The sequence below is a fragment of the Lepisosteus platostomus genome, chromosome 8 (assembly GCF_059453375.1).
Source record: "Lepisosteus platostomus isolate fLepPlt1 chromosome 8, fLepPlt1.hap1, whole genome shotgun sequence".
NCBI classification, from domain to species: domain Eukaryota; kingdom Metazoa; phylum Chordata; class Actinopteri; order Semionotiformes; family Lepisosteidae; genus Lepisosteus; species Lepisosteus platostomus.
In genome coordinates, this window is record NC_142618.1 from 20,126,916 (window position 1) to 20,153,428 (window position 26,513).

The 26,513-nt window shown below is 41.6% G+C and overlaps 1 protein-coding gene across 5 annotated transcripts in view; it reads left to right on the forward strand.

Annotated features, from left to right (window-relative positions):
* The first annotated feature begins 9,045 nt into the window (after positions 1 to 9,045).
* Positions 9,046 to 26,513, forward strand: part of waca (WW domain containing adaptor with coiled-coil a) — a 56,884-nt gene continuing 39,416 nt past the window's right edge. For 2 of the 5 annotated variants that reach the window (XM_088642825.1, XM_088642826.1), the window contains exons 1-3: positions 9,046 to 9,333; positions 9,530 to 9,563; positions 10,401 to 10,593. In XM_088642825.1, the coding sequence (XP_088498951.1) occupies positions 9,293 to 9,333; positions 9,530 to 9,563; positions 10,401 to 10,593 (268 nt within the window). In that variant the 5' untranslated portion in view covers positions 9,046 to 9,292. The remainder of the gene's footprint in view (positions 9,334 to 9,529; positions 9,564 to 10,400; positions 10,594 to 26,513) is intronic. The other 3 variants (XM_088642824.1, XM_088642828.1, XM_088642827.1) reach the window with 3 other exon arrangements.

Consider the following 26,513-nt stretch of genomic DNA (forward strand, 5'->3'; position numbering starts at 1 on the left):
CTGATGTGAGGTGAGCGTTCTGGCGTACTATGGCTTCCGTCGCATCATCCAGGTGGATGCTGCACATTGGTGGTGGTGGAGGGGAGTCCCCATTACCTGTAAAGCGCTTTGAGTGGAGTGTCCAGAAAAGCGCTATATAAGTGTAAGCAATTATTAATTATTATATTTCTTCAGATTTTAAAAAGCGCAGATGTTCCCTACGGACTCCAGACTCTGACGTTAACCGTGACTGTATGGCGCCACCCTGTGTCTGTTCATCGGAGAAACCCTTCAATAAACAAAGACACGAGATCTCGTCATTTTTCTCATTAAGAAATCCAAAATATTCACTTGTGCCTCAGGGCAGGAATGTTAGGTTCTACCTTGGGCGGTGCTATGTTTCTTCAGCCGACGGGCAGTCGGCTGCGGCTCAGCCAGGTGTGCAGCGCCACAAGGACAATTTCTCATCAGAGGTGACGACAGCGTGATTCCGGCGTGTCTCATGCTTTCTATCTGAGTTTTGAAACAGTATACCAATACAAAGCATTCCAGCTTCTGTCAGATTCCCTTACAGAGCATCCTGTCTTGTGAAAAGCCGTAACGGAGACGCGACTGTCGTATTTTTCCCTCCTCCATGAGGCGGCCACGCCGCTGTAGGGTTCTGGGTTTGGGATGTGGAGTCCGGCCCCGCTCTGTGGAATTGGCATTTCTTCCATATGTTGGCATGAGTTTTATCGGGATGCTCTGGGCTCCTCCCTTCCTCCCCGGGTACTGTGTAGACTCTCACCCAGGCGCCGCCTCTGCATTGTCCTCCCTGGAGTCTCATCTCTGTTCCCGTTTTCAGTACCGTATCGTAATCACACAACGTACAGGTGATTCGTCGGATGGATCGATCTCTTTCCTTCGAGCCACGGTCTTTTGCTTCTGTTCTGTTACCGCATAGTGCACTCACTCGTGTCTGGAAGACTTGGGGATTAAGCTCCGGCTGTAGACGCCGCTACTGTATCGTGTGCTGATGTTATTCCAGTCCACCCAGCTGTGGAAGTGTGGATCAGCATTGCTGGGGGGGATAAAACCATATGATGGACCTGTATCCCACCAGGGGGAGGAATCACGAGGTTTCTAGCCCGCTATACTTTACAAAGACTGATAAGAGCTCTGGCCTGATGAGTCGCTATGGTATGGACATTATCTAATTTCCTATGTTTTCATTTGATTAAATTATCCCAGCAGTGGCAGGCAGTAGCAGATGGGTATTTAGAAGTAAGAAATAACTAACTACTGAAGGCAGCAGCAGGTAAATACTGACTTCACCCCAAGTGCCTTTGTATGAGGTGCAATCTGCAGCTGGAATGTCTCTCAAGACGTTGTCCACAGTTTACCTCCATGTTTAAAATGGATTTACAGCTGGAGAAGACAACAAATCACTGTCCCAGACTGCAATGCAGATAAGACTGGCATCGTGTTGAGTTCCCTCTCCCATATAAAGGTAACTGAATTAAGACTAAGATAAAGAATTTAGATGAGAGATGAAAGTCCCTCACAGAAGCGACCAGATTGTTGTGACTGTTGCATGTCTTAAATCAGCCACTGCATGAGAGGGCCATGACAGAGCACCGACTGGGAGGGCGGAGAGGAGTCCGGGATGAGTGCGTTGGGACAGCCAGGGAGCCATTTCATCTCCTTCAGAAGCTGGAACAGACTGGGACCATGGACAGCACATCTATGAGGATGATGGCTTCTTGTAGAAAGAGTGTAGCAGTAACATCACCCTCACACCCAAGGAAGGCTCCAAATCCGAAATGTTGTGTTTCTTTTCTTCTCTTTTCAGCAGGGAATAAACCTTTACTTGTTCCGTGGCAGTAACGTGATCATGACGTTGATAACTACTCACATTTAGTTCAAGTAGGTAGCTGCATCAGCATGCGTAGGCTGCAAAATCTTGTACCTCCAATAACCTTATTTACTGTATCCCTGGCAGTAAACGCCCAGCCATCTACTGTAGATTGGGGAAACAGGAAGGAGACTGGGAGACCGCTTCAGAGAACATGTCAGGGCTGTGAGGATTGAATCTCTCCAATCCCATAGTTTCTCATTTCACCTCAGACCTCACGCTGATCTCTCCGTCTGCATTCTTACAGAGGGGTTTCTCAAACAGAGGGGTTTTGCAGAAAGACATCCCAACCAAAATGACCCTGAAACTAGGATCACACCTTCCCCCTTCTCTCAGCGACAGACTCGTTTCCTTCTAATCCTCTCTGTTCATCTGCAGGTTTCGACTTCATGCCTCTCTCCACCTCTCTCGACTTCACTCCACCCGGAGTGCCCACTCTGCATCTCTCCTGCTCCCGCCTCCTCTCCACTCCCGGCTTTCCTTCTCCCTGCTTTATCAGCTGCCAACTTTCCTCTCTCTCTCACACCTGAAGAAGGCTCCACAGCCGAAACACTGTGTTTCTTTTCTTCCCTTTTCAGCAGGGAATAAACCTTTACTTTGTTTATTCAGCTCTTTTCAACCTTAAGGATCCCAAAGCACTTCATACCTCGAAAGGGACCCAGTTCATTGAAGTGTGGCACCCACCTTTACGTATCAGCACCCCCACTATACAAAAGATCCTGTAGGGAAGAGACAGAGAGTGCAAAGAGCCCCATAACGGGACCTCCCTGCTCTTTTGAAGTGTGCCACGGGATCTTTCATGACCCTGGAGCCAGGACCTCAGTTTAATGTCTCATACAAAGGATTTACTGGCCATTTAAGGGCTGATGCCCTGAAGCAAGGTAAAGCTATTTCAAAGAGGTGGAAGCTAATGCTATCTCAGGAGGCAGCCAGGTGACTGAGTGTCCAGTGAGTTTGCTAGGGTACAGCCCAATTTCAAGGAGGGCACAAGGGAGAAAAAGAACACATAAGATTCTGGAATCTAGTTGGATCAGTTAAAGCTTCCTCAATAAGGCACCATGGAAGATCGTTGCCTGGTAACAGATTGGCTCATAGATTATGGCTTTTTACGTTACATTTGGTTCCATGGTTTTATTTAGAATAGAATATTAAAGTAAAAAGCCAGGCTTTTCCAAAAGATACCCAGGGCAAATACTTTTCATTCAAACCTGCTATGCTCCCAAACTGACTCTGTTTCATATCCTCACCATAGGAATCTTCCCTACATTCAGAGTGGTTAATTATTCACCATTGACCACAGGTGAAATAGTTACAAACCAGAAAAAGCTGGAGGCAGATTTGGCGCCCTCTGGTGGAGCCACCATTGTTACTGCAGTTCTCTCTGCAAGCAACCCGCCACAGGTACCATGAAGCTGATAACCACAAAGGGAAAACCCAAGCATTAAAACAAACGCTTATAAATGTGACAAAAAACAACAACAAACGCACAGAAATATTGTATGAGGAATTCCACTACCCCTCCATTCAAGAATTCATCTTTAATGAGTAGCCTTTTCACGTTTAAGAAAGCTTTTGATTAAATATATCATATCACATTCTTTGTTAATAGTCATTACTGCTTTTATTTGTTCAAAAAACTCTGAGAGAGTTGAGAAAGACTTATCTTTATTTAAGAAGTGAATTAGAATCAGGTGCTGCTAAACAAGGGCACATGATTAGTTGATCATCAGGAAGTCCTTCCACCTGTACAGAAAATCAGAAACAGTCACTTTGGTCTGGAGCATGCAGGTTTGTGGTGACACATCATGCCCTCGTCAAAGGATGTCTGTGATGGTGTCAGAGAAAGAATCATTGCTGTTCATCAGTCTGGAAAGGGTTATAAAGCCATTTCCAAACAATATGAAGTCTATCATTCCACGGTGAGAAAGATCATTTACAAATGGAGGAAGTTCAAGACTGTTGCCGATCTACACAGGAGTGGGTGTTCCAGCAAATTCGCCCCAGGATCAGGCCATATGACACTCCTAGAGATTGCAAAGAACACCAAAGCTACAACAAGGGGTGTACAGGCCTCTGTCAATACTGTACTTCCAGGTTCAGAGAAAAATGTTTTCCCACAAGCTGTCAGATTACCAAACTTTACACCTTCCACTGGCTCAAACTGATGTTTTTTTTAAAATTGTATGGTATTTACTAGTTATTGTTGCTGCTGCTGTTCTGTGTTTATGTTTTTGGTGATTCCTTTAATGTCTTTGTATTGGAGCATACATGCAAAAAAGCAGTGGCCTCCAAATTGTCCTCATGTATGATTGGCTTGCGCTTGCCCTGCGATGGACTAGCGCCCTGTCCAGGGTGCACCCTGCCTTGCGCTCACTGCTTGTCGGGTAGGCTCCGGCTTCCCCCGACACCGTATGGTATAAAGCGGTTTGGCAAATGACATGACATGACAATTCACTGCACTTGTGCATATGACAAGAAACTGAACTGAACATAACTGTTAGAGTTCATGATTCTACCATTAGGAAAAGACTGAACAAGAATGGCTTTCATGGAAGAGCAGCCAGGAGAAAGCCCCTTGTCTCCCAAAAGAACATTGCTGCAAGGTGTAGGTCTCCATAACAGCACCTGAATGAACCACAAGACATCTGGAACAATGTCCTCTGGACAGCTGACACCGAAGTGGATAGTGCTGTGATCTGAAAGACCACATTTTGCTGTAATGCAAAATGACATGTTTGGTGAAAACCAAGCACTGAGTATCACCACAAGGATCTCATACCTACTGTCAAGCATGGTGGTGGAAGGGTGTTGATTTGGGCCTGCTTTGTAGCCGTAGGAACTGGACGCCTCACAATCATTGAGTCCACTATGAATTCCTCTCTATCCCATTGCATTCTAAGTGAAAATGTGAGACCATCTCTTCAACAGCTAAAGCATAACCGGAAGTGGTTCATGCAACAGGACAATGAACTAAAATACACCAGTAAATCTATGACTGAATAGGATTTTGGAACGGCCAAGTACAAGACCAGACCACAGCCCCATTAAGGGACCTGAAAAGAGCTGTGCATAAATGAATGTCCTCAGACATCAGCAAGCTGAAGCAGTTGTGTATGAAGGAGTGGGCCACAGGTTTTCCCCAGACAAAGTGAAAGACTGATAAACTTTTACAGGGAACATTTACTTCAAGTTACTGCTGCTAAAGGTGGTTCCACATGTTACTGAACCACAGGTGCACTTACTTTTTCACACAAGGCTACTGAATGTTGCCTGTTTTTTTGTTAATAAATAACGACAAAGTAAAATTTGTATGTGTTATCTTTCACTTGAGGATCGATTTCTCTACTGGTAGGACTTGGTGAGGACTACACGAAGGTCAAAAATGTCTTATGTAAAACCATTGAATTGTAAGAGGGTGCGCTTTCTGTTTCACATCACTATCTATATGATCCTTTAGTTTGTTTCTTAGTTTATTGTTTACATAATCTTGCATGTAACAGAAGTAAGACCTATAAGTCTATTATATTGACTGTTTTTCAGGATGAGTGTAACATTAGCAAATGTCCACTTAGTATCAAGGTATCAAGAGACTGCTGCTGATAACCTAGGAATAACACCTCTCATTTCCACGGGAGACTTGTGGTCTTTCAGATCACAGCCTATCACTGACAGACCATATTCCTTGGTTAGAAGCTGCTTTCTGTGAGCTCTGCAGAGAGCAAGTAACCATGTGCTCTCTACTCCAGCTTCCTACATACTGATGGCTCTAAGTCACTGCTCCCTTTCTTGTGCAGGTCTTGATTTGTTCGGCAAATCAAAGCAAAACATACCTCATCACCTGTCCACAACGAGGTGACAATTCGAGTGTGTCACAGTCAAGCATGAATGATCAGTTCATCACAGCTGTGCCAAAAACTGTTCAGCAATATCCAATATCTGTAGAAATTGTTTTTCAGAACCATACATGCACAAAGTGATAATATTGTTTCAATTCTCAGTATATTAGCAAGCAGGCCACCAAAAGACTGGAACACTAAAGCTGTCAGCTGGAGCCTTAAAGACTAACCCCTCTAAATAACTCTAATAATAGAATTGATTCAATAATGAAATTAAATTAAGGAATTGATGTGAGGGGATGTTATAATTTTTACAGATCAAATTTGAACATGTTTTGCAGTCTATGCAGATGACCATCTAGTGATATGTGATTTGTATTCAGGTCTCAAACATATTCTCTTTTTACAGCTGCTGAAAATTGTGGGAGATCTTAATATGCAAAGAAGGAAAACAGACAATCCCCTGCTCTATTGTCCACTGAGCGGGGGAACCTGCGTGGACAATAAGATAATAATTCATAATTGCTTACACTTATATAGCGCTTTTCTGGACACTCCACTCAAAGCGCTTTACAGGTAATGGGGACTCCCCTCCACCACCAGTGTATAGCATCCACCTGGATGATGTGACTGCAGCCATAGTGCTTCAGAACGCTCACCACACATCAGTGGGGAGGAGAGCAGAGTAGAGTAATGAAGCCAATTTATAGAGGAGGATTATTGGTACCATGATTGGTAAGGGCCAATGGGAAATTTGGCCAGGACGCCAGGGTTACACCCCTACTCTTTTTGAGAAACACCCTGGGATCTTTAATGACCACAGAAAGTCAGGACCTTGGTTTTATGTCTCATCCAAAGGACAGTGCCTGTTTACAGTATAGTGTCCACATCACTATACTGGGGCATTAGGACCCACATGGACCACAGGGTGAGCACCCCCTGCTGGCCCCACTAACACCTCTTCCAGCAGCAACATTAGTTTTTCCCAGGAGGTCTCCCATCCAGGTACTGACCAGGCTCACACCTGCTTAGCTTCAGTGGGTTGCCAGTTGTGAGTTGCAGGGTGATATGGCTGCTGGCTGTCACTGCAGAGGGACTGGAAGACACACATTGATTTCCTTTTTTATTTCGTTAGAATTTATTTCTTACTCAGAGCTCCTACCAAAGTTACAGTGCCTTATAAAAGAAATCAGTCCCTGCCTATGGTGTCCCATTTTGTAAATAACAAACAGTATTGTCAAGTACCTATGGGTTAACTGAGGACATACAGCTGACCTCCTATTCTGAAAAGCTCTTAGACAGCTGAAATGATTTTCTTACGATAAATAAGTCTGAAAGGCATTTGCTCCTGAAAACACTACGCCGCGTCATGACCATGACGTGAGAGTTAGTTCAGCGGTCAAGCGGACATCAGAGAATGAAACCCACAAAACTCTATGTCAGAACACCTAATGGTTTGAACAGATCTGGCTTTCCTTGTTGTCTTTATTGGGAGTGCATATTTTTTCACGTCTCTCGTGTCTGCGCCAGAGGTCACCACGTCACGCTCTGTGACACGGTTAGGTCATTTCAGGAGGAGCAAGAGTACAGATCTGCGGAAAGGAGAAGCAGGTGTTCGCATTCCTAAATCATGTCAAACTACCCTCTAGAATACAAAGTTTTGGGAGATGATGTATATGATTTAGATAGCCAGACAAATGTGAAATGTAAGATTATTTTTATGTATTTACTTTCCACATTTGGAAACTCACGATGAGATGAGAAATCCTCTAACAGGCTGCACAGTCGTGCAACATTTGACACGCTTTGAGCTCAGTCTTGACCTGTATAGCCTGTATAGAACATCCCACTCCTGACTTAGAAGGATAACCTTGATTCACTCAGCAAACAGCAAAAGCAAGAGGGGCAAGAACGCACTGGTTAAGACCGTCATTTTGAAAATTGTGTACAGCTTTAGCCTCCAGTTTGGAAGCAGCCTGAGGATAGGCAAGAGGAATGTCTTGCATTGACAGGTTAAAGAAAGGGAATCCTTTTAGTCTTGAGCAAAGGATGCTGCAGGGAGACGCGACTCGAGTATTCAAAAGCCTCAAAGGCACTGGGATGAGGATAAAGGGCTACGATTTCTTAAGAATCCAGAAAGAAACGCCCCAGAGGGGAAGTTCTTTGACAACTGGGAACAGAACAAACTTCTCTACTCCAAAGGCCATGCGAGTCCCCGGCTCGGGTTTGAAGCCGATGGCGTGGTTTCCATCAGGAAGTGGCGAGATGGGATTCTTGGGAAAATCACCCACCTGCATTGAAATGACCTTGATGGGCTGACTGGCCTCCTCTTGTTGGAGGAGTTTCAAGATTTTTGTGGCAGATTCTACTCAGACCCATTTAAGCATGTGGCAGCACTTAGCATCTCCCAGGAGCTGAGACCTTGAGATTGTGATGAGTCAAGACATGCATGTTCTCAAATACATTTTTCTCATGATAATATAACACCATTAGCCCATTAGCCAGTCCTTAAAATTTGCACATTTTTAAACCCTACTGCACAACATGCGTTTCAAAATGGAACCTAGCAGGTTAAAGCGAGGCTTGCTCTCCTGACACACTAGTCACGCTTCATGCTGTGTCGATCCACCAGATGGCGCGGTAGGTGAAGTTCACTATTAAACCATTTCTTGAACTAAAGAATGTGCTCCATGAACGTTAACAGCATTATTATTGTACAATCACAACCCCGTGGACATATTCGCAGGCAAACCTGCGAATTGTAACCGTTTAATTTCTTACAATTCTTTGTTAAATCGTCACTTCTGCAGGGTACCATTTTTATCGAGGTACTGAGTTTTTAACGAGCTAATTATCCTGACTCTCTTATTCTTAGACACATGAAATACGTTTATTAAATGAAGAGGATTTCCTCTACATACAGTAGTTTAGAGCCGGAAATCGTACAATACAAGGAAACAGTTCCCCCCAGAACCTGGTAATAATATTTTACAACGCAAAGAACTGAAACTTAGAGACATCGCCCATGCTTACTTTATAGCTACACTGCAGAAAACATCTGCCGGTTATATTGCACCGGAAGTAAAAGAAAAGGGCAAGAAATCACAACATTGGTGTTTATGAAAACACAGGCCGTAGGCAGGACTGTCGGCACGAAACTCCGAGGCGAAGAGATGTGCGCGATAACAGCAGCACAGCTCAAGTCCGAAGACGCGAAGAGCCTGCCGAGGCCGGTAACACCCACCGCGCTCCTGTCAGCACAGCCCTCGGCTCCCGGAAGTGCCTGCCCGAGCGCAGCCGAGTCGCCGCGCCGAGTGTCCCGGATGTAGTTGCGGGAGGGGAGGCGGGGCTGTGGGCTGAGCTCGGCTGTCTCGCAGATAGAGGTTCAGTCCGCTGTGTGCGAGTGGGAGATGGACCGAGGGCGCTCTTCCGATTAGCGCAGCCTTAAAGCAACTCACATACCCAGAACTATTGAAATAATAGCAGGGATCGGGACGAGTAAAACAAACAACAAAAAAAGCAAATCAAAGCGAATAACTAGTTTATCTTTCACATCCACTCCACTCACACACACACGGCATTGATGGTAATGTATGCAAGGAAACAACCGAGACTCAGTGATGGGTAAACAGCTGAATATTTTTTATTCAGTTTTTTTCCTCCCTTTCCTTCTCCGCTTTGACAAATCCGCCATTTTTGTTGTAAACCAAAATAAGTAGAAACTTACGGAAGCTGTTTCGGCTTTTCATATTTTGTGCATACGGACATCTGTGCTCCAGTTGGTAGCTATTTAATGATTTTCTTTCTCTTTTTTTTCTAGGTGTAACGACCGAAGGGATTCCCAACCCTATCAGGTATAAGAAACAGAAACAAGATTAAGATGGGGGGGGATACTCTAGCGCAGGCTTTCGGAGCACCTCCAGGCCTCGGTGCGGAAAATACAAACGAAAAGTAGGAAATTCGACACGAAGATGCGTAAAAAACGGTCTTGCTGGCAATATAAGTGTACTTTATGATCGATAGGGGACGTCGACGATTTTAAACGTCGAATTTCAGTGAAATTGAATTCTTCGAAATTTTCGTTTTGTGCAAGGCCCGTGTGGCAAAGATGAAGGCAGATGATCCGTCCAAAATGAAAGATTTCCTCTTGAACCCGAAATGCTGAAATGATCAGAAGTTCCTCGTTGAACTCCTAAGGCAGTTTGTAGCACATTTTATTCGTGAGTAAACGGTAGTCTGTCTGCTCACGGACGAGGTTTTATTCCGTGTGTGCTGTCATACTTCTCAAAACAATATAGAATTAATTTCAACGTACTTGACGCATTCAGGACACTTGAAACTTTTATAGGCTGGAGATGGTGGTTTCGTCGAATGTTGTACAATGTCTTCGAAAAAAACTTGCATATATAACTTTAACGTCTAGGACACGCATATTTTAAGTGTCCACTAGGCTTACTGTTTGCCTCCCAACGAAAACAAAAACCGTAATAAGTACGTAGTCAATGGAATATTGTTTATCTATCGGGGTTTTTCCTCTGGTGTTTTCACAGCTGTCATAGACGACGACAATGTCATTCATTTCCGCCAGCCAAGTTAGTGCCATAGCCTGGTGTGGACGGAAAGCAGGGGTTGCAAACTTTTTTTTTTGCTGTCGTAGTGCTTTAAGAACTGTTGAATTTTACATTTTCCAGACTCTTAAATACCCATCAAAGAGTCACCCCGGCGGTGACCACCGTCATGAGAAGATGCGAGATTCAGCCGACCCCACACCGCCCTGCAAGATGCTCCGCCGGTCCGACAGCCCCGAAAACAAGCACGGCGACAACATGGGCCACAACAAGGCGAAAGCAGTGCACGCACACCGGGTCAGAGAGAGAGACGGAGGTAAGGCTCCAGTCCAAGTCGCAGGTTGCCTCATGGGTTAGGCCTTTTCCTAGAGTAAAAAAAAAAACAATGCGCAAAGAACATGCAGTCCTGTTGAAGAGTTATCAGTTTTCACGTTTAGAACACCTTCCACCACGCAGTGCAGAAACGTGGTGGTCTTTCATCACACAAGTATCTCTGAGGCTGGGTGATCTGCCCAGTGTTTCATCCCCAGTGGGGTTAGAGAAGGTGCGACTTTTCACCAAAATGCTTAAGTGACAGAGAGCTCGTCAATGAGTTTATGATGGCTCACAGTGTTGTCATTGGGCAGACCGCTGACAGTGCGGTCTGACCACGTTCCAAGGAGGCGGCTGCTCACTGTTTTGCATCTGCACGGCAGCATTTGGTGTGTGATCATCAGGAGGACAGAAATATGAATGTGATCTGAAATTGAAGTAAGCAGCTGTCAGTTTTTGAACTGCTTGAGAAAAGTTGCTGTATCACACATATCACTTCATTAGTGGCGTCACCAAGACTTTCAGGTTTTGACCTATTTCAGCCTTAGCCTGTTCTGGCTGTAAAGAAGATGTGTGTACAACTAAGTTCTGCTATTTTCCCTTTCAAAATTGTTACTGTCAGGCTATCTTACCATAGATATTGTAAAACCACCTTGTATACGAGTGAGCTGTATGAATAAAAAGAACCCCAAGAGCAATTACAAATGATAGGAGAGCATTTGACTCATACATGAACATAAAAATAACTTTCTTGATCATTTTGTTCAGGGCATAGTGTAACATTTTTGGTGAGTGTAGGCAGATCAGTTGCTGGACCTGGTCAAAACAAAACAGTTCAGCAGGTTCAGGACTAGTGGGGTTCTTGTTTTAGTACTGTTTCCTGGGATAGTGGGGTAAGGAAACTTGTATTTTGTTACAGAATGTGTAGCTATTTTCAGATGTTTGATTTTGATAAAAATTTTAGGGGGAACAACAAAATGTAGTGTAGGCATTAGAGGGGGGTGGCCCTGAATTAAATCACACTGGATTTTAGTAGCAGAACATCCTGAATAAGGTCGATTTCTAACTTCTCAAACAAGACCTATATGTACCTGTTGCATGTTGGTGTGCATGATTATGGTTTGGGTGTTATTCTTATGTTTTTGTTTAATGTTGTCTTTCAGTTCAAAGCTACTTTTATTTTGAGTAGTTAAGATCAGTAGGCATTCTATAGTGTGTTCAGGATTTTTTTTGCCATACATTAGATATACCTGACATTAACTTGCAAACATCTCTGGATGTTCTGAAGTTTTCTCAGTGGTTAATCTTTTAACTTTTTTGGTTAGTATTTTAATTTGTTATGCGTTCAATATTGGCAATCTAAAGAGACTAAACAAACCAGACTTTCATACCTATATATTTTTCCTTTCTTAATGTTTTTGACTTTGAATCTCCTAAAACATGCTCTTTTCACAACACTTTAAATTGACACTTAAAACTCTGGAGATTGAAGATCACACAAGAATGCTCACAAAGTTCCTTTTTTGTTGGATGACACGCACTAAACAAGGGAACTGACTGAAACAAAATGAAATCAATTCAAGACGGGTGGTTTTCCAGAACAAATTGTCTATTAGAAACAAACTTGAATAGTGTTTTTGAATGAATATTATATTCTACTGTATAAAGTAGTCAGCATCACATCCGTAAAATTGCAGACCTCTCACTTTTAACATTGTGGTTCTAACAGTGTTTCTTTGTGAGTTTGAATTATATGCTGGCATTATATATAATGGAAGGTTCACTGCTTTTTAACAATTTTCATGTTTAACATGCTGAAGGTAACATTAAAATAGTGAGAAACCATTTCTTTGTTCCATCATTTTTTTCCCATGATTTCGATTCCATAATTTTGTGAATTGCGTCAAGCTGAACAAGGTTGTTTACACCTTGCTATCGCGAGTTATTATATTGGAGCACTTGGTGTTGCTGTCTTGGGCAGCATCTAATTGAATCTCTTTCAAGTCTGTGAGTCATCACAGACCATTTTTGTGTTGTTTCATGTGATAGAAACTCCATGCTAGGTTACTGTCATAGTGACAGATGGATTTAGTTACCTTTCAAGACCCCTTGTTTAGTATTGTGTATTTGTAATGATCTGTAGTAGATAAGGATGTGTCTTCAACATGAAATGTGCTGTAATGAAAGCCCAGACTAGGTTAATAAGACCTTGTTCTGCTGTTGTGTTAGTTGTGAACATTTGCATCAAAATCGGGTTTTACAGTACTCGGTTTCATGCACCAAAGTTTACAGCAGATTGCCCACCTCTGCAGCGGTGTGGAGTTTGTTAGTGTTCTGAATTTCTGTCTAGAAGGTTGTAGAGTGAAATCCCAGTTGGGGCACTGGTATTGTACCTTTGAACAGTTAGATTCACTTTGACAGAGCAGTGTTAAGCTGCATCAGTGTAAATAGGGTTAAAAATGTGAGATGCTTTGGCTAAGTCAGTCAACTAAATATACAGGTAAAGGGAATTTTTCATATCTAATTTATTGTACTCTTCAGATGGGTTCTAAGTTTCTGAATTATTTGAAATAATGCAGACTTATCTTAAGTTCTTGTCTGAGTTTTTTTTTAAAGGATTTTCCAATGCCTGTTGTGTGGATACTGAAGCTTAGCACATTATGCCAGATGGCGAAATAAGTTTTATCACTTTCCTGCTACTGCTTTTAGAATTTGTCCAATAATTAGCTGGCTAATGTATGGGAATGTGGTATTATGACAAGCAAACAAAAGCAAGAACGACATATTTTCAGTTAGTACTGTGCTTTTTTTCCTTTGACGTTGCCTAGGTGTAGTGGTAAAATAACTTCAAAAACATGTAGGTCTGTACTTTTCAGATCTTGTACAAAATGTTTTCTTTGCAATCTTTCTTGAAGGGACGGCATAACTTAGAAGCTTGCTTTATACTATTAATTATTTTCATTGAATTAAGATGAGGATAACATGGGCTCTGGAACTTGAGTAGTACTGAGCCAGGTCATCAATTTGACACCTGGGTTTTGGTCAGTTTGCTAAAGTTAATTGGTTAATTTTGAGTGAAGAATAACAATCCTTAAACTTACATAGAGCTTTTCTGGCCACTTCACCTAAAGCTCATAATAGGTAATTGGGATTCCCATCCCCTCCAATGTGTAGCTCTCACCTGGGTGATGTGATGGCAGGCAAAGTGGCACCACACATCAGCACAGAGGGCAGAGGGATGAAGCCAGTTCATAGATGGGGATAATTAGGAGGCCATGACTAGTAAAGGCCAGGGGAAAGTTGGGCAGGACACTGGGGTAACACCCCTATTCTTTTTTGAGAAACACCCTGGGATTTTTAAGGAGCACAGAGTTGGTACCTTGGTTTTACGTCTCATCCTTTTTTACAGTATTGTTCCCCATCACTTTACTGAGGCAAGGACTCACACAGACCACAGGGGTCCCTCAACCGGTCCCTCTAACACCTCTTCCAGCAGCAGCCTTAGCTCTCCCAGGAGGTCTCCCATCCAGGTACTGGCCAGTGAGTTGCCGGCTGTGACCTGCAGTGGGTGATGTAGCTGCTGGCAAGAATGAATGAAGAAAAAAGAAGAATGGTCAGTTTTGGTCCTTGACAGCAGTACGGTGTTGGGTTTGGGTTTAAAATTGTCTAACCCACCTAATTAAATAATTCATCTGCTTCAGGGGGTCAAAGTTGTTCCAGGTGTTTATCCAGAGTGACCCATATAACTTGCTTGATTGTGGCCACGCTTGCTCTTAGCTTTACCAGCATCAGCTTGTTCAGGAGCATCAAACTCACATCCAGGAGCGTCTGGTGTCTTTTCCGATTTTTATTTCAACCCCAGCAGTCACTTAACCTAATTATTTTCATAGATCAATGTAGCGTTTAAGTACTTTTCTATTTGATTGCCCAAAACTTTTAAAGGTACAGCTACATAAACGGCTAGGAAGCAGGATAGAAGTGTTATTCAGTTACTTAGGTCACGTTTGTAACAGTGAGCTCGGTTGGAACAAAAAACCTGAAGAAATCAGGCCCTACAGAAATTTTCCAACCTCCTCGATCAGGAAAGATGACACTGGTCTTTGCAAGTGCTTCAGGACTTTGTTTTATCTAGCTGTACTGAAAATTCAGTTTAGAACTGACTCGGTAAAACAGGCTCTCACATTTTGGATAAAAGGTATTGCAAAAGTACCATATCTTTTGTAATGTAAGCATCTGCCATAACCTGCAAGAGGAAAGGGTAGACTTAAGCCTGCTGGGTTGGTATCATAAAATGCCAATCTGAGGGAAAACAAATTCCACCAAAGTAGCAGTAGTGTAGTTTCTAAAACTAACAGAAGTAATACTGGAAAAGGTCACTTTTGAACACTTCAGGCATTCTGGTCCTACAGATTGTTATTGACTTGCAAACTGCAGATTGGTTTTTGAGTTCAAGGCCCGAGCAGTTTCTGTGATGCCATGAGGACTAAGTAGGTAGTGGTTCGGCCATGCAGTCGTGACACGAGAAAGACCTGGTGTGGTCTGCCAGGTATAATACAGGGTATGTTTTTTTTTTTGTGCTGACTAGCAGTGTGCAAGCTGAAGATGTTGACTTGTAGCCTAATTGTACTGCTATCTTATACGAAATAGTGGCAGATCTGTTGCCCAAGTGACAGACTTAAAATCTGAGCTATCCCATGTGGTATGAGTGCCCAACCTTGTTAGTTTCACAGGCCATCAAGCATTGCTTCTCTGAAAACTCTTCTGTTCATTTGGTCTTAGGGTAGGGATCTTCAGCTTTGGTCTGGCTTGGTTTATGGCTCTGTATCAGTGGTCGGCAAACCAAATCCGGCCCACTGAACTTTTCTGAGTGGCCCACAGCTCGCTACTGTTTGAATCGCGAGGGTTACTTTTTGCATCCGATACTGTCAGTGGCCTCTACTCGTTGGCTCTGCTGCTCTCTCTCAGCACTGACGGTCAATTGCAGAACAACACCTATTGCGCGATGCATTTAACTTTTAGCCTATCAGACGTCCGCTTTAGCCTAGGTTACATACGCCTGTGCTGCAACTAATTCTTACCGTAAATTCATTTGGAGTTTTGTTGCCTACTGTGATTGGCTCAGTCATGCAAATGACGTCTAGTGCGTGCTATCTTGTGTGAAAGCAGGTAGTGATTTCCACCGGTTCTAAAAGTTATAACTGACAAGAGGCTGACTGTAAGTTATTCCTTCCATGTCGAAAAAAGAATGACCGATGCAGAGGGTCTAAAATTCAACGACAAATGGTCAGAAGAGTACTTTTGTGTCCCCTGGAAAGAAAAGGTCATGCGTCTTGTCCGTCAGGAAACACTCGCCGTGATTAAAGAATAAGACATGAAAAAGGCATCGCGAGACAAAACATCAGGCTACGTTTTCGGAATACGCAGGACATGGACGGAGGGGGGAAAATTGTTGAAAAACAGTTGGAAAAAGTGGCTTCAAGGGCAGCAAAAACTATTCAAGTCGAAGGAAATGTTGTGGCTTCCCGAGCTAGTTATCAAGTATCACAGCTTCTAGCAGCAGCAGGCAAACCCTTCACGGACGGTGAGTTTATTAAGCAGTGTGTGCAAGAGGTCGTGGAGGAGATGTGCCTGGAGAAACGCGGCCTCTTAGTCGGCGAGTTTATCGGCTAGATAGAGGGTTTCACTCAGATGGCCCAGCAAGGTTAGTAAAGAATTTTTAGTGGCCCTTGCTCTAAAAAGTTTGCCGAGCCCCGCTCTGTATGGTCTGTGAAACGAGACCTCAGAAAACACACTAAGTTATTCCAATTAGGTCATTTAAAATTCAGCCAAAAAGTAGACCTCATCACTCCAGGTCGCAGACTTCTACCGTTTCATCCTCAAATGTCAAAATAGTTTTTTGTGCCCTGTATAAATATACAGGATATTTGCCTGTATATAGATCTGGACAGGTCTGTTTTTTATATCGGAACCTTGTCTGTAGTTATTAAACAGCGAACTGATAGTTCTAACTTTTAAAAAGGTTAACTTTTAGTGCTTTATTAATTCGAGGCTGGTATGGTAATACGGACAGCCTCGTGCAGTCTTCTTAATTTGAAAGGTAATCTAAAATCTACTTAACAGCTGTGAGGATTAAGCCTTGTAACTTATTGTTGGCTTGTGAGAAATTGAACTTGGTGCAAAACATCACCTTGTAGGATTGAGCTGGTACTCACTTGAAACACCTTTCGGCGCACTTGAAACTGCAGTGGGGACGGGCTGACTTTTCAGGGGCCTGTCATGAGATACATGCCAACCCTGGTTAGCTTTTAAATGTACGTTGTATTGACTGTAGGTTTGTCGTGGTTTAATATGATTAGGAGATGAAGGTCTTTATTTGAATTCTTCTATAAATTGCCAGTTTAACCTACATGTGGTGGCACTGGTGTTTTTTTCGTCTTCTGTTTCTTTGTGGTATGGGGAGTGAGTCAGACCTGAGGTCTCACAGTTAATGGTTGTTGATGAGGTTAATCTGTAGGGACACAGTTGGTGTCCTTAAGGCTTAGTGTACCCTTTTAGTTTCCATAGTAATTGGACTCTGGTGGCAGCGCTGAATATTTAGCTCCACCTGCTATGCGTCTCACGCTGCAAGATGGGAGCCGACTTCTGCCCCACGGGCTCATGGGAGTCGGGCCTCTGTGAACGGGTTTCCAAGTCTGACTTGGCGCACCTGCTCTTAAGACGAAATAACCTTTTTAAAAAAATAAATTGTGCAGTTTCTGTTTTTGTTCGGTTAACTTGTAGTGGGGGAGGGGGAGCTGTGCATGTTTTGAAGGGAAGAAAGCCAGAGTAGTAGCCTCGGTATCCCAGCTGCCATGGAGCTGCTTTCCTGCAGGCAGAGGGACGAGACAAGATGGGCGGGAGGTGGAAAGGAACTAGCAGAAAGGAAGCAAGTGCAAGTGGGACAAGGCCATTACAGTGCTGTCCTGTTGGGATTCCTCTGCTCGTAAAAAGGGAGATTTGGGGACAGTTTTGAGCTTAAAATATCTTTTTGGATTTTGACAAGTACTAGTAGTAGGGCCCTACCTGAAATGTGGTAGGTGGAAAAAATGTGCTCCTCAGCAACAGGTGAAGAATCTCAATCACATTTAGAGTTATATAAGTGAGCTGAAATATGAAATGCTAGTATTATTTTTTTTGGTATAACCAGATGTTTTCTGCTGTAGATATGCATTCATAGGTGGAAATCTTGGGGCAGACTGTTGGCACAAGTAGAACACCTCCTGGGGGATTTTTAAGGTTATGTACACCCTTAAAACAGTTTTTGTAGTTTTGCAGTTGGTATTTGTGTACTGTTCATTAAAAACAAACAGCTAATTGGTATTTTATTGGGTCAGATATATATTTTTGTTTCGCCTTTGTTGATTTGACTTAGCTCTACTTACATGTGCATCAGCACTTGTTCGTGGTCAAACATGATGTACCAGGAAAGTGGATGTGAGGTGTCATTTCATTTACTGAGCTCAAGGGCTTTTCTGGCAATTTTCAAAAGATTTGACTTCTTACCACATGTGCACAAAGCTCCTGGGTGTAAGGTTGGAGCGATGTGTGATTAGGGGATAGGTTGGGTAGAGTTCTGTTCCAGTTCTTTTGGGAATTAAGGAAAGAGCCTGACTGCACAGAAGATCCCAGCACCTGAGAGTGTGCTGTGGATTTAATCTTAAGCCCTGACATTGTTACACACAGACATTCCACTTTAGTTTTTTTTCTCTTTGCACTCTGGTCTCACTATATGTCAAGGGAACTGTAGTAGAAGCCAAATACTGCAGAGTCAGCAGTTTCTGAAACATTGATATTAAAGTGGGGCTTTCAGCAGTATATCGACTTAAGAATGAACTTAATAGTGTTGAAAATCTGGGCTGCATTCCGTTCAAACTGTCATTCCAGAAAGCCACACATTATTCCTTTGCTACGGTTGTCCAGACCTACCCTGTCAACTGTACATTCTTATTTGGCATTACCCAAAGTGCCAGGCTCCGATGAATTGAACTTGTGAGCATCCCTTGCACTTTTCTCCCAGTTTGCCCTTTTGTTTCTCAGGGAGATCCTAGCATCCTGCCCCTGAAATGGCCACGTTACTTAAATTGTAGCTGTTCACTGAGGTCACTCTTCATTGTAATACTCGGCACAGAATCCATGTTCGCCGGTTATAGCTGAGGCTGGAAAGCCCATTACAGGGAGGAAATCGAGAGATCTTGGAGATCTTGTAAAGTAATTCGTGAGGATCTTAATTTAACGTTTAGATGTAAAATTTGGAAATCTCACATTATAAAACTCCATGCAGTGATTTGAAATGAAGAATAACTCTGCTTTCTTTGTAAGACTAATCAATAAATATAGTACATCTTTAATGGATGAGCTGAGGAACTTTTTGAGTGGTTATTCCTTCACTGCATTTTTCCCCACAATGTTTTCTCCTTGGGTGAAAAGTCTCATTCTTCCAAATGACTGTTTAACTGGTAGTCACTGTGTTACCTTAGAGAAAGCTTACTCTGAAGCATCCTTGGAATTATATATCCACCTTCTGGAAATGGTTGAGCTCCTTGCTGTGATTTAAATTACGTTCTTCACGTTCCTGTTCTTTACATGTTAGATGAAATCATGCTGATTGTCTCAGCTACTCTATAATTTATGTGCCTATTTCATCCTGCATGACTGACGTTTCAGTAGCAAGTGGGAACTTGCACAAACACACGTGACCATTTACAATTATGATTTATTAAAAATCCTCATTTCTGAGAATTTTTGCATTGCAATATGTCAAAATAATTGTGCATAAGCAAATTTTTAACCTCGCAAAAACACTCCACCTCTTTTGTGGAGTGCTCAGTAGGTAATGCATGCCTGGGTATGAGTACACCTGAGCACATTTTTTAATTAGTGTACTTGCTATTTGTCAGAGATCTTTTGTTACACAGGCGAGTTGGTTAAGTCTCAGTGTAATTCAGTTCCTTATCTCTTTGGATCTTTTATTCGTGGAAATAGTAGTCTTTTAATTTCCTTTGAAGCTGTGGTTTATTGCTGGTGCCTTACCACTTGTTTTGTATTTTCATACTTTTACAGTGTAGTTCCATTTCTACGAATACTTCTTCGGTAATTTTAAACTTTAAAAGTGAAAATACAATCTTTCTCCTCATATTCACTCAGAATGATTTGCTCTTGTACAGTTTTTACATTTTGTCACTTTCAATCTTCTAGTCATGACACTTTGATGTTTGAATGTGTAGACGTGTTTTGGTATATAACACAAGGTAAAACACAAGAGATGAAAGAAATTGAAAAGTTATAATTGCACAAGTATTCAAGCCTATGGTTTTCATATATGTTAATTTAGGTGTGTAAGATTACATTAACAAGATGCAGTTACTTGAGTAGCCTCTATTCAGTAATAGTGATTTTCGTGATTTCAGAATGGATATATAACATTACAGAGGTACTTAGTCTGGTAGCGAATTTCAATCAAAACAGCTCAGGGATAAGGCTGTAGAAAAGGACAGGTCAGGAGAAGATTTGAAGTTGATCATTGAGTGAAAGGCACCCAGACACTGCCTAGATCAGACTCTCCTCTGAACTCGGTGGTACTGGTAAGGGATGTAACCGAGTTACAGAGTTCAGTGGCTCTGATAGGCGAAAATCTCCATGGGTGAATAATATACTGATCACTCCACAAGCCCCCTTTGTAAAATGAAAAAACGTTTTGGATTTCTCATGGAGTTTTTATCAAAGTGCCCGAGTGATTCTGCAAACATGGCAAAAGGTGTTGTGGTCAAACAGCACAAAACTGGAACACTTGGTCTGTAACGCTAAGTGTTTGATTCGGTGCTGTCTCATCCCAGCACACCTTACAATAATGTGGGGGCAGCATCTTGCTGTGGGGATTCTTCTCCTCAGCAGGGACCTGAGAGATTGTTAGGACTGAGGGGGAAATGGACAGCGCAACATACAGGCCAATACTAGAGGAAATCCTGTTTGTCAGCTAAAGGTTTAAAACTGGGGGGGGAATGCACTTTCTAGCAGGAAAAGTAGCTGAAGCTACTGAAGTTTAGGGAAGAGAGTGTCCGTTTGTGGTCTGGACAAAGTCCTGGCTTGAATCCTATTGAGGATCTGTGGAAAGACCTGCAAACTGCTGTCCATAAGTGATCTGCCTAAGGTGTTTACACCAAATATTGAAGTTCTCTGAAGTTTTTGCAGACATAGTCTTTAATTTCTTTAGAATTGTATTTAATATTTTAGAAGTCTTCAGTTTTGAGCATTCTGGTTTTGAATAAAATGTTTAAAAATGCACGTGCATCATTGTAATTTTGTAAAATGGGAACTATAGGAAAGCTTTGTCCGCCAGAATTAAGCTGCTAAAATGCATTAAAAGGCTGTTCTGGCATTAATGACTTGTGCATCTAAAATTTGGAAAGGATATTTTTGTTGACAAAATTTCAAAAAAGCTACCATCTAACACTTGGGGAAAAAAGCTGAAAGGCAGCCCTATGATTAGCTATGTATGAGTTTGTTACAATAAATGTTTCAGAATACGTTTCGTCAAGGAATATATCCCATCCTCGAAATGGATAAAAGGCTAGTTTATAGCTTTTCACTGGTAAAGACTAATCTAGTTTAGGTTTATAATTAGCATTTGCCTGTGGCCTTGGCTCATACTATAGAATGGTAGTTGGCGGATGCTCTTGTTCCATTGTAAAATGCGAATTGACAGACAAGTGGTAACTTGTAGATTATTAATAATCAGCTACTACAGAAGAAAATCCTGTTGCATTAGTTTTTTTTCAATAGCCAATTTTCTCACTTTATTGTGGTTGTGAAGCACAAACACTTTTGTTTGTGGATACTTTTTACAATTCAGTGATGAATACATGTATTATTGCAAGTACTAAAATGCCAGAAAGATGCACAGTATATGCAAAGCTTTCATGATTGAGTACATGGTTTATCCGAGCTCTATGAAATGTATTACTTGTAAACATTTTCCTAACGGGTGCAATGACAGAAATAATGTTTTTTGTTTCCCAGCAGCAGGGCTGTTTAACAGTGGCTCTAAAGGCCAACCTGTGAGGCCACAGTTGGAAACAGGACAAACTTTACCTCTGTAAATCTGGGTTTTCATCAGCTTGTGCAGGTTGTCTTGTGGGATTGTCCCTCATAGACAGCCATGAGCTCTTCAAGCCACTGGTCGTCCTAGCTCATCCCACATATGGGGCTCAAGTTTGCTGAGAGGCATTTGCAGCACAATTTAACATTTCTATCTTGCACAAAAGCTGTTCAAAGACTTGATGAATGTAGTACTGTACAGTCTGTAGCAATAGGGCACTCCTGCCCTCACCTTCACTCTTGGAAATCCACTTGAATCTTGACTTTTTGGTTGTCTTCCCAGGTAAGAAGTTTCTGACTCTTAACTTCTTAACTTTAATGGTGATTAACAGTTTGCAGATTTAGTCCAACCTCCCACATGGCGAAGGTAAAGAAGCGTTGTTCTCTTGATCAGCAGAACATAAACGTCTAGGATGCGTATACATCTGCTCCCGCAAATGGGGTGGTTTTGTACACAAGTGAGTCAGTCACAAACTTTTCAATCAAAATGACACCAAAAACATTTAATCGGTGCTCAAAATCCTTTATCAAAACCATGCATACAAAGAAGTTTCTGTCGATGCCCAGTCTACAATTAAGCATTTGAGTCTAAGGTTCTTATAGTATTTTGACTTGTACATTTGATGCAAGAAAAAGCAAGTTTGGTAAGCATTTTTAATCAGGTTTCAGTGGCTTAATCTGTTTACCCGTTGAATTCATGAAATGTATAAACCAACTGAATGCAGCCAGTTGTGGGTCAGGTGAATTGCCTTGCCTTAAACCTCTGCTATCTCTTGTGATCTCCATCATAAGAGGCGTGTAGAGCAAGTGTAATTCTGCATTCAAGAAAGGAGTTGTATAAATTGTCTTCTGCTTGACTAAAAATGCTCAATTAATTTTTGATCTGAAGTTTTAACATTGTGTAGTAGCCAGAAGTATTGACCACAAAGTTACAGCCTGCAGAAATGGCTGTGATGCCATTGCTGCTTTTTCACAAATACATTAGCATCAAATTTTCATCTTCATGTTGACCTATGTAAAGTACCAGTCCAGTATATTGTCTAGAAATCTGCTTTACAGGGACTAAATACGATAAATAGTTCATCCCTTTAAAATGTTACTGCTGATTTAAAAATCAGTTTAGTATGACTACAAAACTTTGGCACCAGTAAACCGTTTAATATAAAACATTTGGGAAATTCTTACAGATTCTTGCATGAAATTGTTAACAAATTTACAATGCAATTAACAAACCCCATGTTCAGATTTTTTGCATATCATGTGAAACAGCTGGGATTGAGCTGTAAAGTTTTTTGGAGCAGGAACTGTGGACAACATTTTTTACTGTGAACACAAGTTTTAGACTTTGAGTCTTAGCCAAAATATTACATGTTTGTTATTAATGTTGGTTTGGAATAATGCTTTTAGTCATAAAGCATTTGTTCTTTCAAAAAAATTCCAAAAACAGTTCATCACTTAACCAGTATCTGATTAAATCTGAAAAGTAGCTGATTTTATGAATCTATGGGCTGCCATGTTTATACCTCAGAAATTTAGAATTGGAAGGTGTTCAACAGGTGTGGTAGGATATTTATCCAGGGTGTGAAATGGTTTCGAAACTACCACAACAAAAAATAAAATCTCAAATGTGTTGAGAGCTATGCATATTGTATTGATGTAAGTTGGATATTACAAATTGTAAGCTTTTTAAAATTTATTTTAGCTTCTAGACAACGCTTTGACATGATGACTTCAAAAGGAAGACCTACATCACAGCTCTTCTTCCTTGTGCACTGCTGTGTGGTTCTAGTGTTCCACCTAGGACTTGTTTTCAGTTTGTATTTCACTGTGAGAGGGCAAAACATGGAAAAATTCATGATTTATTCAAACAGCAGTCTTCTGGTTTGGCCACTCCTCCTATATATTAAAGCAAACTAAAGTCAAAGATGGGTCCAATGCAAGTGCAAGCCTCTCTTTGAGGTACAAATTAAAAAGCTGGATTCCCATACCAATAAATAATCGAGTAATTGAAGTTTCAACCAAGGTTTGGACAATATTTAGTTGTTTGTCATTGAAGTTGCCTTGTACAACTTGAACTTGAACTTTATTGCCATATGTAACTGGTACTGGTACAATGGAATTCTTACTTACAGAAAGTCTCTCGATTGTAAAACAAGTGTAAAAAAACAAAAAGTGCAAACAGTGCATCAAGACAATATACAAACAAACAATAGACAATGTGCAAGTAAACATGTAGACAGTTTGAATGTAAACAATACAGATGTATAAACAATGACTGGAGATGTGCAATAGATAAGAAATCATAAAGAGGTAGATGGTGATGGTGTAGGTGTGGTCCGAGGGGGATGGCTCGGATTGCCTCAGTTGAGTAGTAGTGGAAAAACAGTACACTAAAGATAGCTGAAGTGTCAGTGTCACAAAAGCTTGTTTAAATATCTAACAAAAATCATGCAATTACATGCCGTTTTTCCTACGTACAGGTAGGGCTGGGCGATATGGCCAAAAACATTATCACGATAAAAATTTCAGTCGATATCGATAATTATCACGATAAATGTCAAATCATAATTTCTTTCAAGTTTAAAGGCAGATTTTTTCTCCTGAGTGGAAGTTGAAGAAACCAGACAGTTAATTGGTAGATTAAACAGCTTTTTATTTTAAGAACACAACAAACACTTGCCAAACAGCAGAAACATTAAACAAATCTGTTAGCTGCCCGGTCTGCAACATACACACGCACTTGTGCAGTATTTTGTGCGCATGCGCATATCATGCACAAAGCATAAACGTATATATCGAACATTTATCGAACTTTTGTTAAAATGATATCGAGGAAAATTATATCACGATAATTATCATTTTCGAATTATCGCCCAGCTCTACTTACAGGTGTAAGTAGCACACAACATTTACATTGGTTGATGTATATTTTTTATAGCATTGGTGAAATATAGGGTTCTAAATGCATGACAGTGTATGCACTCCTTAGTCTTTGTTAATTTTTAGGTCACAGAAGCTTATATAGCGGTGTTATGATTTTAGAAACTTTAATGCAAAATCAAAGGATGATAGTTGTAATGTTTTGGACTTGGTAAAGACAGCAGCTGCCACCATGTATGATGTCTTGTTAGAAGTCTGAGCTAAGCTAGGCTGAACCTGGTCGAGACGGAGACAGTTGACCTCAGAGACTGCATGTGGTGCTGTGGATCAGGAGGTGGCGCTCTTCCCTTTGGGCGAGTATTTCCAAACCAGCGCTGGAGAAGGGTGTTGAGGGAAGCTGTGCTGTTGCAGGTGGTTCTGTTGGTTTGTTAAGCTGAGGTCTTGAAATGCCTGGCTGGGCTCAGTCTGTGCTGGAGCCCAGCTGCAGTACTTCTCAGCCTGAGGCTCCGTAGGCACTCTGGGTTCTTTAAACACGTTCCAGCACCTCCTCTCCTTGTAACCTGACAAGTTTAACATGTTTGCAGTTTAAACGTTTCAGGGATGCACTGTTTTGTCTCCTTGACTCCTACACTTTGGTAGTCAAAAATCTTTTTCACATGATGCTGAATGCCTTAAAAATAGACTTAGAAGTGTAAAAATACAGAACAGGACACAGTGCCTCATCCATTATTGCACTGTCGACATGCCGTACTTGCTGCCAGTGTAGATTGTTTAGAACTAAATCGGATTCATAGGGTACAGATTTTCTTTCCAGCGTTTCACACTCAAATATCAACAACACTTCCCCATTTAAAGCCCTCCTAAAATCCATGTGATGATAGATGAGGCTATTTAAACAAAAAAGTGCCTTAATAGTGTTGTACACCTGCTCCCATGTTTTTAAAACATGTTTTATTCACTGTTTTAGGAAAATCAGAGGTTGAGAATTATATCTTTAAACTGTTTTTGGTAATATGGTTACTCTTGGCTAGTGGAAGACGATAGTTTCTGAAACCTTGGGGATCCCGTGACAGGTTCAGCAGAGTGGAAATGTTTCAAAAAGAGGCGTTCTAATGGCAAAAGAATAGGGTATGTGAAATTAAAAAAATAGTTTCTTTGTTGCCTTGTTAACATGTTAATGATAGTGCCATGAAAGTGTGTTGCATTGAGGTTATGCATTGTGCTCATATTATAGTTCCACTACCTCCATTGTCCAAAGTACAACTGCTCTCTCCCATTCACAGTGAGCTCCTGCACCTGCTGCTTGATCATTAAAGATACCATGCAGGTGTAGAGGTATGACCCCTGGTGTTTTGCTCCAGTATTTTCTTCTCTTTAGAAATGTAAATGTGTGCAAGGAAGCAAGACTATTCATAGTTATGCCCCTACCAAATTCACTGTTCCTTTTAGTGGATTCTAGATTTCCCCCTTTTTTAAAGTAAACTAACAGATTTCTATTATGTATGTTCAAGAGACTTCGTACTCTGCCTTCAAGTTGGTAAAACCTCTTCTTCCTAAAATATGTGGTTCTCTCTGTGTATCTGATGTCTGGCTCAGGGTAGTGCCAAGTGAGATTTGCAAGGTTTGGATGGCCCCATATTTCAAATTGGTTTTAATTATCGCTTGAGAAAACTTGGCGTAATTCACGGCACCCAGATCAATGGTCAGCCTGCGCTCCTGGAGGGTCTCCGGTCTTGGCATCTTTGGCCTGGTCAGACAAAAAGCTAAAAATAACATACACCTCATATTTGACTTCTGGCTAATGTCAAATTTATGCTTCTGCACTTTCTCCTGCCTAAAGTTTCCCCATTAACTTTAAATGGTATATAATCTTTTCACTTCTCCTCTGTAAATGTTGTGTGGCTGCTGGCA